Source organism: Hyposmocoma kahamanoa, unplaced genomic scaffold (assembly GCF_003589595.1).
Source record: "Hyposmocoma kahamanoa isolate Upper Pololo Valley unplaced genomic scaffold, ASM358959v1 65, whole genome shotgun sequence".
NCBI classification, from domain to species: Eukaryota; Metazoa; Arthropoda; class Insecta; order Lepidoptera; family Cosmopterigidae; genus Hyposmocoma; species Hyposmocoma kahamanoa.
In genome coordinates, this window is record NW_020653853.1 from 5,583,605 (window position 1) to 5,600,573 (window position 16,969).

Here is a 16,969-nt window from a genome sequence, read left to right on the forward strand (position 1 = left end):
TTTTCTCTGAGAGATACCCGAGAGCCTAGACGGTACACAGAACGAATCGCTCGTTTTTGCAATACAAATATGGTTTGAATATCTGCCGCTTTACCCCACATGAGAATCCCGTAGGGCATTATACTATGGAAGTAACTAAAGTAAACTAGTCTAGCAGTACTAACATCGGTAAGCTCACGTATTCTGCGGACTGCGTATGCAGCGGAGCTTAATCTGCTGGCCAGGGACGATATATGTGGAAACCACTGAAGTTTACTATCTAAGGTCACTCCCAAGAAGACTGCTTTATTAACAAGGTCTAACTTTTCTCCGTTTATTTCTATGCTTGGACTAGTCGATTTTACGTTAGGTAATTCAAATTTAACACATTTTGTCTTCTTGGCATTAAGCAATAAATTATTAGCATTAAACCAATAAACTACCTTAGAGAGGGTATCATTAATACGGTCATGGTTAATGTCATGTCTGTCTGTTTTAAAAATCAAGGATGTGTCATCAGCAAACAACACTATTTCGCAATGGTCCTTAACAAAGAATGGCAGATCATTAATATAAATCAGAAATAAGAAAGGTCCAAGTATTGAGCCCTGCGGAACACCCATTTTTACTGGAGAACCCAAAGAAGTTACTCCATTTATGTCTACTTTCTGAATTCTACCGTTGAGATATGACGAGACAAGTTTCGACGCCTTGCCATTTACACCGTAATGTTCCAGCTTCCTAATAAGAGTATTATGATCAACGCAATCAAATGCCTTTGAGAGGTCACAGAAAACACCAATAGCGTTCTGGGACCTTTCCCAAGCATCAAAGATGTGTTTTAGTAACGCTACCCCCGCATCGCTAGTCGATCTACCACTAGTAAACCCGTATTGTTCACTATGAAAAATATGATTCCTACCGAAAAAGGACAGTAATTGAGTTAACATAACCTTTTCGAATATTTTACTTAAAGCTGGTAAAATTGAAATGGGCCTATAGTTGCTAGGATCAACTTTCCTACCGCTTTTGAATAAGGGAATAACCTTGCTGTATTTCATTAAATCGGGAAAAACACCTTCGTCAACGCACCTATTGAAAGCTACAGCTAACTGTGGGGAAATGAGATTAATAACTGAGTCTATAACTTTAGTTGATATGCCCCAGAGATCTTCAGTTTTTTTAACATGTATTGACTTAAAAGCTTTTATGATGTCTTGTGGATTAACATGACGAAAATTAAATAAACTGCCACAAACGTTAACATTTTCCTTTAGGAGATCAATAGCAAGTGAAGGGGAGGAATTTAATGATTTTGTAGTGTTCACAGCAATTTCCGAAAAGAACGATTCAAAAGCTTGGGCTACTTTATCTTTAGATTTTATAAGTTTGCTGTCTAATTCTAAAACTATATCTCTATCGTGTAGTTTAACCCTGCCTGACTCTTTATTTATTATGCTCCAAGTAGTTTTAGATTTATTTATCGATTGTCTAATTTTGTCGCTGTGAAACTTAACCTTAGCAGCTACACAAACTTTTTTAAATATTTTCGAATAAATTCTAACATATTCTATAAAATTGGAATTATTATTATAAGTTTTCATAGCATATAGCTCATACAAACGAGACCTACTCTTATGAATACCTACTGTTGCCCAGTCGTTGAATTTAGTCTCTCTATGGAAAGTTAATGTTTTCGATTTAAATATATTGTCAAATTCATTTTTAATTAAACCAAATATCGTGTTATATAAAGTATTTGGATCCTCCGGTATATGGGATAGGGAATTTAAACTATTGCCGATATTATTTTGAAATCTAATTATTCGTTCTGTGGTAATCGGTCTGCAGAGAAATTGGTCTACCTTCTTGCTCATTTTACAATTAAAAGAAGCCAATTGGCCACTATGGTCGGATCTTAAGCAATTAATTATTGATTTAGACACTGCGTCTGTGTTACAAAAGATGTTATCAATACAAGTAGAAGAGGAGGCAGTAATGCGAGTTGGTTCTAAAAAAAGATTAATCAAGTTAAAACTTTGAAATAAATTAATGAGTCTTACAGAAGTAGAACAGTTTTCCAACAGGTTTACATTGAAATCTCCACATATTACTACGTTTTTTTTGGTTGGAAAAATCCGCTTTAAACTGTCTTCCATAATTAATTCAAACTCGTTAAAATTAGCAGAGGGGGGCCTGTATACACATAAGACGACAAACTGATCCAATTCCACACATGAAATCTCAATAGTTCGTTCAGTAGAAAGATTTGTGATATCCTTACGCTCTTTAAATTTTAAGTTACGCTTAATAATAATCATGGATCCGCCTCTACTTAAGCTCTTTCTTATGAACGAACTGACTATTACATAATTTTCTATATTGTTAATGGCTTCGTAATCTTTCAGCCAGTGTTCTGTAACACAAAACACGTCAACGGAAATATCGTGCAAAAAAAGACTTATTTCTAATATTTTGCCAGAAAAGCCTTGAATATTTTGATGTACTACATGGAAACGATTAGACTTTTCTGTTGTCGTGTTTTCAGTTTAAATTATGCTTATTAAAAAGTATACTGTTGCTACTTAAAGTAGGAGCATTGTCGTGGGACTGTGTTATATCTTCTATAACAGCGTCCTTAATATTAAAAGATAGCAAACTAGCTATATGTCTTAGATACCTTAGGGGTAAAAGTAAATTATTCTCAAAAAGTTTGAAGTTCCTTACGAACTTATTAATATCAAAACAAAATATAACGTCACTATGACGGCAAGTCAAATTATGAATGTGCGAATTTATGTTGTATATATACTTATTACGAGCGATGTCTAGGTTAGAGCAGTAAGGGAATGCACTTAGTATGAATTTACACCCACACTTCTCATGAATTCTCAAGAACACGTCAATGCTACTATTTACTTCTTTTTTACTAATGTTAGTACTATCACCTATTATAAGAATCACTGTTGTATATTTATCAAAGTTGCAATCACTTAACAGTGTAATAATTTGACTAAAAGTAGCTCCTGGATAGCAATAGTTGACTACCCTTTGTTTTAAGTGGTTACTAAGGTGGTGGCCTAGTCCTACGCCTATTTTATCAGAAAAAACTACCGTTCTTCTGGATGGCCTGGTCGGAGTTCTAATAGTCTTGGTTGACCGTTGACTGTGTCGAACTTCAACAGTTGTAGTGGAGCAGACACGTTTTCCTGCAGCAACGCTGGCATACGATGCACGTGTTGGTTGCGTTGATGATGTGGGTGGTGGGGACAGAGTCTGATTTGTTTCTACTGGACCATTTGTTTCACTAAGCTCATCGTGAAGAAGGACTTGAGTAAGTTCTCTATACTCAGTACCCAGCTTTAAAAGCTCATTAGTTGCAGCTGAAAGTTCTTCTAGTTGTTTCTGCGTAGAAAGTAGGTCTTTAGTTCGCGATTGAAGATCTAACTCTAGATCTTTCACTTGTTCGGCCATCTTCACCTTGTCCTTGTGTAAATTTAATTTTTCTGATTTTAGTTTCTTAAGGGTGCTGGTGTAATCACAGACACTTGTGTCAACGTATCGTGAGATTATATTATTTTATTTTGTTAGAAAACTTACTTTGCGTCATTAAGAATTAGTTTCATCGAAATAAGAAATAAATCGATAACATCATCATCGATATCAACGGAACGGTGACAGGCGGCCGCCATTACGAAAAGCATCTTTGACTAGAACAGACGTGTTTTGTTTTGTTTGGATTTATAGTGAAAGATCTTATGATATAATTTATAACAGTCACTGGAGTCTCATTTCTATGTCTACTTGGAAAACCTTCCAACACTTGGAACTTGTCAACTTACGTTACAGTGTGACGGGCGTAGTGGCAGATCTTTGGAATTTAAGGCCCTTAGTGGCAGTGTAACTGCTATGTACAGGCGTGTCGCTTACCACCAGGCGAACGACTTGTTCGTCCCGTCACATGGTATCTGAAAAAAGAGGCATAGAGTTGAATTTGGTGTTTGTGCTATTGAAACTATAATACTATAAAAATAGAAAATGGATTATACCCACAAAAGTGGGAATATTTACTTTTTTATATAGTTTTTATCAACGTAACTCACAGTTGCAACTAAAATTATTACCTATTTTTTATGACGTACACGGGGTTATTTTTATTACATTGTGATAACGGCAGTAAAATAGAAACGGTAAGTAATATGCCTTAGTTGGAGTTAACAATTCAATAATATACCTATTAACTCAAAAAGTGTACTTTTTCAGAATCGATGAAAAACGAATTACTCATTTCCTGTGACAGACTATTAAAATTTATATATATTCTAAACAATTTCTTGCTTGCCAAATATATTTTAAAATAAAAGGGAAAAATGATTTCACAATTTTAACATTTTCGTGTAACACATTAGCACATGTTTAGGCCATAGATACGTTTAGACAATACCTATTCTTAGGACTATCGTATTTTTTAAAAAGACCGTTATTTACAGTAAATACATAAACCATTTGATCTATCAAAACAATTTTTCCTGTTTCTTCTCCAGCGACTCGCCTTAACCCTTCCGCGTTAAGATTGCTGTATGCCACTGGCTGGCATAGCTCCGCAAAATACCCGCAGAACTGTAGCCGCCTCATGCGAAAGAGCCGAAATGGATATCGACACTCGGACAATTGTTCAACCCGGGATTATCGGATGGTTCTAACCTGGATTGTTTGTGTGATGTAATTCAAACGATGACCCATCTCACATCATTTGACAATATAATGGCGGCTACTTGTGACGCGGTGTAGGTACTGTTTGCCATCGATACGATAAGAAGAAAGCTAAGTGTGCTTAGCTAAACCGAAACTGATTTTAGGAATAAAAAATAAGTTTAGTAAAACAATAGTAATCGATTCAGTAACTTTGCATTCCAGCACACAGTTGTCAAAGGTCATTTTACCGGTTGTAAACGTATTTCAATTTAGTAATGCTGAATGATTCAGTGTAACAAACGAATATTTCTTTTTATTGTTATATTTTATTTACAATTCAGTCTAAAAATCCGATAACACATTGAACGCTTGTATTGTGTTTTATTTTTAAGAGGTTAAACTCTTGCCGTTTATTAAAAAGAAATAAAAATGTTCAAAATTGGGTCCTTAACGGGATATAGGGTGCAGTCATTTATGACATGTATAGACGTATGCAGTTTACGTGGTTTGCGATTTTTTTTCATATTCTTAGTAGTGATGATTCTCTGCGATCACATATTCTATGAGTGGCTTGACACATCGAGTGGGCCCGAGGTGCCCGTTTTGGCCGTGTACCCTGTCTTCAAAAAGGAGTATGTTTTTAAACATTTTTTATGAGTCTAAGGGACGGGCCGAATAAGTCGCTCACCTGGCGGCAAGTGACACGCCTGTTCATAACAGTTGCAGTACCACTCAGTGCACCAAATCACAAAGATCTGCGCCCGTCACCCTGAGACATAAGTTGACAAATCCTATGTGCTCAAATTACTGCTTGGGCGCAGAAATAGGTGAGGTGACAGTACTTCCCTGAATGAACTTTTTATAAGGCGCTCTACTGCTATTAAAACTTATTTATTGTTACCTAATGATAATATAAATAATGCTCCCAAGGAGATGGTCAGATCAGATTACAAAATCTGATCTGGCCATCTCCTATATAGGAGAGTGTAGCCTTGTGTAGCTATAACTTGAATTTCTAAGTTAACGTGCTTGTGTGAATCTTTAGTAGCAATATCTCTCTTTACCGGTCTTCTTCTTATTGGTGCTTCTTTTATTTTAGGTCTATAATATTGACTTTGAAATAGTATGTTGCCACCTTGACTGCGCTACCCGTAGCCACGTAGAGATCTTCCCTTGTAGTAGTAGTATGCTTCCAGTCGATTTCAGTTAGGGCGATCACATCAGCAGCTTGATTTTGATTGTCTTTTACGATCGGAAACTGCGTCTTTTCCGAGACGAGGCGCATAATTGCGATTCACAACTGGCTGACCGGAAACTTGACATTTCTAATCGGAACAATAGTAGTAGTAGAGAGATATAATGGGAGTCAGGTTCATCTTCTCGCTCGGAAACCCATCTGATTTCGAGACTACCCGATCGGTTTGATTCCGATTGAATCAAAATTAGCATACATATCCGATGTTGGCGGTGTTCGTTAACTCCCATGTGGCTTTCATAGCCAATTTTCTGGGCGAGGATCCACGCACACTGCGGGCATGTGAGCACACCATTTAAAAAATTATAACTGACTATCGCAGACGGCCGGGTTTTCAGTTCGTTACGCTTAAAATCAGGTTCCGAACGCCGTTCAGCCTCAAAGTCACAGTCACATTAGTATTGACGTAACCTGGTGGTAGTTGCTCTTGAAGGATGATAAAACCAGGTGGTAGTGGTTTTTCTGTTTCCACAGTGCATACCTTTTTACCAACACTGGGAAATGCGTTACGCACACCATTCGCCTCGGGGGAACAGTGAGCGGTTACGTGTGTCTCCCAAGCGGTAGCCCCTGTATACCCACTAAAACCCAGCGGTTAACCGTAATGCCATAGCGAGAAGCCCCAGGATCCGCTTGCGAAACTATTGAGACGTCTCGTCGGATGGCCCGCGGGGAGCGGGCTTTGGCCTGCGGAGGATGCCCCGGGGTGTAAAGGCACCCTCTGACTTGGTAGTAAAAGTCCCTCGACCGCAATATACGGCAGGGGAAGATAGCGGGCGTACTGCCTCGTTCGTCTCCCGGCCGCCATCTACCTAGCGGGTCAGCGAGGGGGTCGTCCTCTCTGAGCCACCCCGAGACCTCCTTCTGCGAAATTAAGCTTTCGCAAAATGACACCATCGTCTCCCAGCGCCTCTTAGCTCTCGCTGTCGAGCATTGTGCCCACGATAGTTGGTAGCGAGAGAGCACAGTGCACACTTAGCGTACACCCTAGGATTTTCATGTTTTCCAAGAGTTGTGAGCCTTCGTCTACATAGGGACGTTTTTCTTGAAATGAAATGAAATGAAATAATGAAATAAGTTTTATTTGCATTGAATAGGTTTTTTACAGGATGGTAGTTGTTACATTTGAGTAGGTACTGCTATTCAGCCATTATACAAAAGCATGTAAAATTTAGTCTTTTAGGTAGTCATTTACACTATAATAACCTTTTTTAATTAAATATTTATACAATTCAGATGTCATTCTTTTATATGTCAAGTTTTTTATTTCTATTGGCAACTTATTATAAATTCTCATGCACATATAATATGAACTTTTTAAGTACAGTGTAGTCTTAGGTATATTTTCAACGACAAGTCTATTTGGGTGTCTTTTCGCGCGTGGATTAACATCTATCGATTTTTTAAACAGTTGTGAATGCTCTTTAACAAATTTGCAAACTTCATATATATACATGGAAGGTAAGGTCAAAATATTTAAATCCTTAAACAGCGGCTTGCAAGATTCCCGTGGGCCAATGCCGCACATTGCTCGAATACACTTTTTTTGAGTTACAAAAGCTCGCTCTACATATGTTCCATTACCCCATATAATCAATCCGTAACGTAGTACCGACGCAATGTAGCCGTGATAGGCAAACAAGCATATTCTTTTAGAGGCAACTCGTCTCAATCCACGAAGGACGTACACAAATCTGTTTATTTTGCTGCAGATGCTGTCAATATGATTGGTAAAGCTCAGTTTTTTATCTATTAGAATACCCAAAAATTTTACTGTCTCTAAACTTTGTATGATCTTTCCATCATATTTTATAGTAATATTCATTGGTGTACGTCTCTTAACAGCAAATTGGACATATTTAGTTTTATCCAAATTCACATGTAGATTGTTTCTATTTAACCAAACTATTACAGATTTCATTGTGTCATTAATTTCGGCTTCATAATGATTGACGTCGTTATTATTTGAGTTGATGACTATTGCAATGTCATCTGCAAACATGACAATTTTGTGCTGAGTTATCAGGGGCAGGTCATTAATGTACAACAAAAATAGTAATGGGCCAAGTATGCTTCCCTGAGGAACACCAAACTTATTGAAATCATTAGTCGAACAGCATGTGGTAATATTTTTATTTTGATCCAGGTAGCTTAACTCCACCCGTTGCTGTCTGCTATATAGGTACGACTTAAACCAACTCAGTGCTATGCCCCTAATACCATATTTTTCTAATTTGGTCAGCAGTCTCTCATGTGCTACAAAATCGAAAGCTTGAGACATGTCTAGGAACAATACTGTGCTGTGTTTTTGTGTATCAAGAGCTTTGGTCACCATTCCGGCAATATTGAAAACCGCCTCAGCTGTTGATTTTCCCTTTTGAAAGCCGAATTGTTCCGGTCTTATAAGGTTGAATTTTGTGCAATAGTCTATCAATCTAATGTACATGCATTTTTCAAAAACTTTGGCTAATGTCGGGATGAGAGTAATTGGCCGGTAGTTGGATAGTTCCGACTTGTCCCCCTTCTCAAAGATTGGCTTCACTATTGATACCTTTAATACATCAGGAAACATGCCCCTTTCAAAGGATAGATTTATTAAGTATGTTAAGACTGGTGCCAATTCATTCCCGCATTGTTTTAAAATTTTTGTCGAGATTTCATCATAGCCACAGGCATTTGTATTGTTCAAAGATTGTATTATTTTAATAATGTCATAGGTTACGAACGGTTTTATGTAGAACGAATTTAATGTCATTTGTACCTCTGTTAAATTGTCATACTTATGTTTGTCAAATATAATGTTATTATCATTGGTCAAATTTATGAAATGTCGATTAAAAGCTAAAGCCATTTGTAATGGCTCTATCACTCTTGTGTTTTGTATATTTAACTCAGTTATATCCGTAATGGGTGGTTCTTGTACGTTATGGCCCTTTATAACTGCCCACGAGGCCTTACATACATTCTTGTTATGTTTAATAAAATTAGTATTATGTTTCTTTTGGGCATTCAAAATACATCTTTTTAAAATTTTTGAGTAATTTCTATATTTTACTTTATCTGTTTTGTTTTTGCTTTTGTAATACTTAAAACGTAATTCTCTTTTAATTTTACAACACTTTCTTAGCGCTTTAGATACCCATTTAGGACCACTAGTTTTTGTATTAACCTTATAACGGCGTTTGGGATAACAGAGATTATATAATAAAACGAAAATTTCATGGAAATTTCTAAACGCTACATTAATATCTGTTTCATTGAAAACATCATTAAAATTTAATGCTTTAAGGTTCGTTTGAAATTTTTTATTATTCTCCTCTGTTAGTTCTCTTTTTGTGATGTACCAAAAAGTTGTTTCTTTTGGTTTATTTCGGGGGGAAAAACTTAACACTTGGGCGGTATTGTGATCAGAGAGATAAAGGGGTAAGACGCTTCCAATACCTTCCTTTATATTGCTAATAATAAGATCTAAGCATGAGAGTTGTCTAGTCGGTTGGTCTATATGTTGTATTAGGTTGTAATTTGACATTAAATCTTTAAAATAGCGGCTGTCCACAGTATTTTCTAGAATGTTTATGTTAAAATCGCCAGTGATTATAATTTTTTTCTTTCTATGTAAGTTCGTGGCGTCGTGCAATACTGAATCCAATATTCTTAAGAAATGTGTACCAAATCTCTTACTCGAGTTATAAATGCACAAAATAATTAAATTATACGCCGGCAATTCAATACCAGAGCACTCAAATACTCTCGGCACCAAATATCTACGGAAGAAACTAAGTTCCCTAGACACAATACCACTTTTTAACAAAATACATGTACCGCCTCTTTTGTTCTCTCTACAATAACTAGACACCAAATCATAATTAAATAACTTTACATTTTTTTCCTCACCTTTTTTTATAAATGTTTCACTTAGGCAAATAGCATCAGGATGGGAGTTAAATTCAGAAATTGTGATTTCCAGCAGGTCTCTTTTATCAAAAAAGCTGGCTATGTTTTGGTGCAGCAGAATGAATTGACTACTGTGAGACACGAAAAAAATCAGAATCACCCGTTCTTCAGCGTTAGACTAGGTGTGCACTGTGCTCTCTCGCTACCAACTATCGTGGGCACAATGCTCGATAGCGAGAGCTTAATTTGTCATTTCATGAAGTATCATTTCGCGAGAGCTTAATTTCGCAGAAGGAGGCCTCGGGGCGGCTCAGAGAGGACGACTCCCTAGCTGGGATATGTAATGGAATATATAACAACAAATAATCTATTTTCACTTGGTATAATAACATTTGATATAATTTCTAAGGATATAATCACTCACTGTATATAATCAACAAAAGGTATAACAACAAAAGGCATAATTTCAATGTGTATAATAAAAATTTCACTATAACAAACATTAGATATAATGATTAAGTGACATAATGAACAAATGATATAAGTACCAATATAATATATTAAAATTAATATAACACAATATTTTTTATGATTAGTTGAAGCGTCCTACTAAAAATACTTTTTTCGTAATAAGTACTATTTATATTTTCATATACCCAGACCTCGAGTAATAAATGGTGGCGGACCAGGTTTCAACTTGGACTTAATAAAGTATCAAAACATGCATTATCAGCCACCGACAACCAACATTCTAGAACCCGATCTCACCACGACAGAGAATTCGTCCGCGTTCTGCAAATTACCAAATAATTTAGGTATGTACAAATCTCTGCGAAAAAAATAAAGACATAATTATTTTTTTTAAATTTATTTATTTATTTACCACAACTTATTAACTATCATTACAGGTTCTTACCTAATGCGATAGTAAAGCAATTTTATATTATAATATCCTATTTACCTATTTCTATCTTAACCTAAACATTATCATTACACAGTACAAATAATGCTACCCTTGTGAGTTCACTCAAAGTAGGTACAAAAGATAATAACTTACACACAGGTACAAATCAGTACAAAGTACTAAGAAAACCGAGTTTTATTGAAATCGGTTACCGGAAAGAGCTCGTAAACAAATTCATCCCTTAGTTTGCCACCCTTAGAGGTGGAATATTTTCTTCAGATTTAAATGGGACCACTACTGAGGTATCCCCTTTCCAACAAAAAAAGATTCATTCAAATCTGTTCACTAATGCCCGGTGTTATCGCGTAACACACATACCTACAAAAAAAAATATACAGACGAATTGAAAACCTCCTCCTTTTTTGAACGACTTCTTAGCAATATTGATTTTATTGAATACCTTGATGTTGTTACTACCATAATATTTATTAATTTTTTTGTGAAAATAACTAGTTTGCTATTATTATTGATACAAAGATTCGAACCAGCGTCGGTTGCCATACCGCTCTTACCAACTGCGGCTGAGTTATTTATTTATTTATTTTCAAAAGCCACACCAGCATGCATGTGCATTAATACGTTCAAACAACTTAAAACTAAAAAGAACAACCGATACAAAGCCAATTAAAGATGTAGTGTATGATGTGATGTAGATGTAATGTACACGACATTCAAAGACTAACACCTAGAAGTCAATAAAAAAAAGAGAGATTTTAGTAGAATAAAAAATAGAAAAAGTAGAAAGAATTAGACTAAATTAAAGGTAAATTATCAAAAAGAAAGTAAAGAATTAAAAGAATAACCCTAAGAGTAGGTAACAACTTCTTAGGTTTAGGAAATTAAACTACTTTTTCGGATCTAAGTAGCGTATATTTATTTTTCCAACTTGGGATCCAGTATTTAGTAGTATTTCCTCTGATTAAAAATCTCAAGCAGACATAAAATTGCAATACTAATCATAACAAAATTTTTTACTGTAATACTAGTTTAATTTATTAAAAATTATATACTATATTTCAGGTCCAATCAACGTTGACATGACAAAAGTGGAACTGGCATGGGTGGAGACCTTGTATCCGCAGGTGGAACGAGGCGGGATGTACACACCGAGCAACTGCATTCCCAAACATAAAGTTTGCATTATTGTGTCATACAGGTTGTTATAGAAAGTATTTAGGTATTGTTACTACACAAAATAGCGCGCTTCTCAGAGTTTTTTTATGATATCATATAAATTGAGCTTGATCTGGTGATAAACGACACGGCTACACGGCTTGCAGGGTCACTCAGAGCTTTAAATCGCAAAGATCTGTAGGGCACGGTTACCTATCAGTAGTCCGAAATGACATTTTCCAGAAATAACGTTTGGTCGAAATTTTATAACCTCGAAAGTAATTTTGAAAGGAAAATGGTTTGTCTTTTAAACTTTTTTTTTGTTAATTTGGGGGAATCTGCTTACGGATACCCCGGCCCCGCGGGGGCAGAGCTGGGGTTATATGGGACTGGGCTGAACCCTTTCTTTTAAACCTTTTTTTTTGTTTCTGGGAAATGCGTTAAGCGTACCGCTCGGCTCGGGGGGAGCTGCGAGCGGATATGTGTGACTCCCGGGCTCTAGCCAGGTATACACACTAAAACCCAGCGGTTAACCTCCATCGCCATAAGGAGATAGGTTCCCCCGACCCCTGTCCCCACGGCTCACTACAGCGGGGGAAGAAGGACGGCCTCCTTCTGCCTCCTTCGTCTCCCCAGCCGCCGTCTTTGAAGCGGGTCAGCGAGGGAGTCGTCCTCTCTGAGCCGCTCCGAGGCTTCCTTGCGCGAAAGTACGCTTTTGCAGAAGGAGGACATTGCATCACAACACCTCTGACTGTCGAGCATCGCGCCCTCAATGCATTGTGGGCGCGATGCTCGACTGTTGCAATGGCCGACAGCGAGAGATCTCCACCCACTAAGGCGGTCAGGGAGTGCCGCTGAGGACCCCCTGCCGCACATTCTGCCACAGTATGACGCACTGTATCGACGGGAGCGTCCCACTCGTGACAGACAGTGGTCGTCTTCCGACATGCAACCCGGTGCAGGTACTCGCCGAAACATCCATGTCCGGTGAGAACCTGCACCAATCTGTAGGACAAAAATACATATCGCCGGTAAACCCAGCGGATTAGGTGGGAACGAACTGCCTCCACCGACACTGAGCCGGCGACTGCGGACTCTAGGTCCTCCGTTCATTTTCGGATTAAGGCAACGCGGCCTGCTGCCTGATCCTCTCTAGGTCTTCGGCATTCGGCCTTTCTCCACTGGCCTGCATGGCCGTCGGTATCGGTACACTTCCGCGAGCACCTCTGCCTGGAGTTCCCAAGGAGGATCGCCCGCCAGAGGAGTGGCCGTCGTCCACGACACCGTGCGATATCTCCGGATCGCGCTCACCACTAAGAACCTCTGCGGCCTTCGCAAGAAGAGTTTGAGTCGAGCGGTGAGAGCTTCCACCCAAACCGGTGCGCCGTATAGGGCCATACTCCGGATTATTCCCGAGTACACGCGCCTGCAGACCGAGCCTGGTCCGCTTACGTTTGGCAAGAGTCGCCCTAGGGAGGCAGCGGTACCCACCACCTTCGGGGCGAGTTGTGCAAAATGCGCCCTGAAGTTCCACCTCCCATCCAGTACAAGGCCCAGATATTTCATCTAACCCTTGACTGGGATCGTCTCCCCAAAAAAGGTGATCCTTGTCACCCTAGGGCGGCCTCTGTGTGGGCCATGGAATAGGAGGGCCTCCGTTTTGTGTATGGAGACTCTCAGGCCCAACAGATGGATCCTTTCTACCAACAGAGATGTCACTACGCAGATACTACGCACTAGATGTCAACCGCGCAGCCTCTTCATAAGTCCTGCCCCGAGCAGTGACGAGGGTGTCATCTGCGTAGCAGATCACCCTCGTCCCGGGAAGGAGCGGACTGCGTAGGAGCCAGTCAAAGCCAACGTTTCACGGCATGGGGCCCAGCATAGACTCCTGTGGAACGCTGCACTCGATGCGCCCCTGGTGTAGCCTCCTGTCTTTTCCCTCCCATAGAACCACCCTGCCTTCTGAGATATGGAGGTACTCCATGGTAACGGACCGCTTCTCTCAGTGTCTCGAAAGGAAGGCTGTTGAAGGCGTTCTTGATATCAAGTTCTCTTGACGTCAAGAAGGTCAAGGTCACAGCCATGACCACCTTCCCCCTATCCACGGCGTCTGTCGTGAGACTCTTCAGAGCGTCGACGGTAGACCGTCCCGCCCTGAAGCCGTACTGGGCCGCCGAGAGACCAGGCCCCACCTCCTCGAGGTGCCTAATGAGACGGTTAACGAGGACCCTCTAGAAGAGCTTGGCCGTCTCGTTCAACAGCACAATGAGCCTGTTGGCAGGAGGCGAGTCGATTGGACGACCCTCCTTCTGCAACAGACACAGTCGACCCTGTTTCCATTGTTCTGGGAACTGCCCGCTGCGTAGGTACGTGTCGAACAGTCCCCGGAGCAACTCATTCAGGCATTCCGCTGTCAAATACAGCACCCGACTCGGGGCGCCGTCCGGTCCCGCTGCGATCTTTTTGCCCCGTAGTCGGAACAGGGCCGCTCCTATTTCTCCCTCAGTATCAGGGTGGGGCCATCATCGGGGGAGAGTGCTCAGGAGAGTCTGGGAAAAGCTCCCCTACCACTTCTTTTAAACCTAACTTAACCTAACCTAACCGAATCTAATCGTGCCTTTACGATAAACATTCAACATATCCTGTAAGAACAACTGTTTCTATATAATTCGGTTTTCGGTGTAATGAAAATTCGAACAAACGTTATTTTTCGTTCGTTGAATCTTTAAGTCTCTTTTACGAAAAAGAAGTGGCATTATTGGGTGCGGCATTATGGATGCTCGGCAACGTGTACGCAACCTCGCCGTAGCTCGCCTACGCTTATCTCACCAAACCGCATACCTCCTCGCACGTCTCTGGTGGAACCGCAGCCTTAACCTAAGAAACGGTGTAAATGCCACAATCACAGTACACACATATTTGAATTATGTGGACGTCACTGTTTTCCACTTCCTACGGTCGCAGGCGTACTAATGTCGCTTGCTACATTAGCATCACTCTTTTTGTACAAGTTCGTCTATTCCGAGTAATTTGTTAAGAATAGGCTAAAGACTTCTTTAACGTGGTTACTTTGATATCGAAACGATCATCCTTTCTTTTCCCATAGCGATATCATTAAAGGATATTCCTTTTATATCACCGTTCCTGTATCATATTTCACGCACTCTCTTGTTTTTAATTGTCGAAACATGATGCGATATTATTTTCAACACAAACGTGTTTTTTTTTCAGGGATCGCGAAGAACATTTAGCTATCTTCCTTCGTCATATTCATCCTTTTTTAATGAATCAGAAATTAGAATATTCAATTTATGTCGTGGAACAAACAGGTGAGGGTTTCAAACTCTATATACTTTCGATTGATTGATTGATTGTGTTTATTTTAAACATCAGTTGGATATCAATTGATTTACACGCTTGTTATTGAACACAAACAAGTCGGAATTGAAGATTTATATATTGGACAATAAAACTGAATTCAAGTTATTTTTCCGGATTTAAATTGTCATGACCCTGGGACAGGGCTCGAACTCGCACGTTGGTTTGTTTGAATAAACAAATATACGCAATTTAAATCTGGAAATATAGTTTCATTTCCTATGTGTAACAATCGCGAAAACCTAAGAACTCGATATGAATTCAAGTTAATAATGTACTTGGTAACTTTCATACCACTGAAATTAGAGCACAGTTATTGTGTTACAATTTCGTACCGTATTTCAGGAAATATTAAAGCCTTGTAAGTCATACCTTTAAAAATGGAAGTAAATCAATTTGCTACTCCGCGAACCCATTGAAGGTTAAATCGTGCAAAATAGGTGCGCTTGTGTTGAATATTTTTATGCAGTTAATTTTTCCACCCTCCCTATGGTTAAAATTAATAAAATAAATAACACAAGCGCAACTACAGTCACAAACAAACAACAAAAGAGAGTGGGAAAATTAACTGCAAGAAATAAATATTCAACACTGGGGCAGCTATTTTGCACGATGTAACTTTCACTGGGTTCGCGGAGTTGTAAATTAATTTACTTCCATTTTTATTAACATGGACTTCCGCAAAGTAACGCTTGAATCTATTAATTAATTGATACCGTCTGTATAATGGAGAATGCTCTAAGGAACTTTTCGAACTGGTGCCACCGTCTTGTTTCTACCATCGCTCCTCCCGCCAAAGGAGCAGAGTCCATCCCCACATCTTAGATGCCTGGCATTGTAAGTACACGCGGGCATCTCGTTCGTTCCTTCCTCGAACCTGCAAGATGTGGAATGATATTCCTAATGAAGTATTTCCTTTGCGCTATAACATGGGGCTCTTCGAAGAGCGTGTTTACAGGGTTCTCAAAGGCTCGCAACGCATAAGCAGCTCATCTGATGTTGCAAATGTCCATGGGCGACGATGACCAACTCCTATCAAATGGCGTCTCTGCTCGTTTGCCTCCTTCTTAAAAAAAAGACCATGTGATGGACCGAATAAGTCATCTGTCTGTTGGTAATCAAAATGCCTACCTAACAGATGCAGTGCCACTTAGGCCTTTAATCGCATGGATGAGACATAAAGACGTCACGCAATTTCTCTAGCACCCTTACCATTCAAACCGAAATGCAGTACCTAATGCTCACGTTACTGCTGGTAAGGTAAGAAATAGGTATGATGGCAGCGTTTCCCTAGTTGAACTGTTTTACAACGAGCTCTCCTGCTACAAAAAATGTATGTAATACATAGAGATGGCGTAAGTTAGTAATTATCAGGTTTATATAACAGGACTATATTACTAACATCATAAAAACAACTTTTAATAATTCATGATATTTTACTTTGATACAAAAATAAAAATATTTTAATAGGTCGCTCTAAACAGTGATAAGTCTGAGCAAAACGCAGGACGGGGGTGGGAGTCGCAGACTGTCAACTTATGTTTCAAGGTAATGGGCGCAGTGGCAATGCTCCTCAGTTCTTTGTGATTTGAAGCTCTGAGTGGCACTGCAACGGTAATGGACAGGCGTGTAGCTTACCATCAGACGCACGACTTGTTCGTAGCGGCACTTGATATTATAAACCAGAT

At 39.2% G+C, this 16,969-nt stretch overlaps 1 protein-coding gene and 1 long non-coding RNA gene across 5 annotated transcripts in view; one reads left to right on the forward strand and one right to left on the reverse strand.

Annotated features, from left to right (window-relative positions):
• Positions 1-4,128, reverse strand: part of LOC113231317 — a 5,461-nt gene extending 1,333 nt beyond the window's left edge. The window contains exons 1-2 of the long non-coding RNA XR_003310553.1: positions 4,104-4,128; positions 3,822-3,947 (exon numbers count right to left, since the gene is read on the reverse strand). This is a non-coding gene — a long non-coding RNA (uncharacterized LOC113231317). The remainder of the gene's footprint in view (positions 1-3,821; positions 3,948-4,103) is intronic.
• Positions 4,129-4,522: 394 nt separating this feature from the next.
• The window catches only part of LOC113231253 (beta-1,4-N-acetylgalactosaminyltransferase bre-4-like), a 29,588-nt gene continuing 17,141 nt past the window's right edge, over positions 4,523-16,969 (forward strand). For 3 of the 4 annotated variants that reach the window (XM_026465484.1, XM_026465486.1, XM_026465485.1), the window contains exons 1-4: positions 5,197-5,306; positions 10,484-10,638; positions 11,808-11,943; positions 15,135-15,232. In XM_026465484.1, the coding sequence (XP_026321269.1) occupies positions 5,212-5,306; positions 10,484-10,638; positions 11,808-11,943; positions 15,135-15,232 (484 nt within the window). In that variant the 5' untranslated portion in view covers positions 5,197-5,211. Of the gene's footprint in view, positions 4,657-5,196; positions 5,307-10,483; positions 10,639-11,807; positions 11,944-15,134; positions 15,233-16,969 lie in introns of those variants that run through there. The other variant, XM_026465487.1, reaches the window with a different exon arrangement.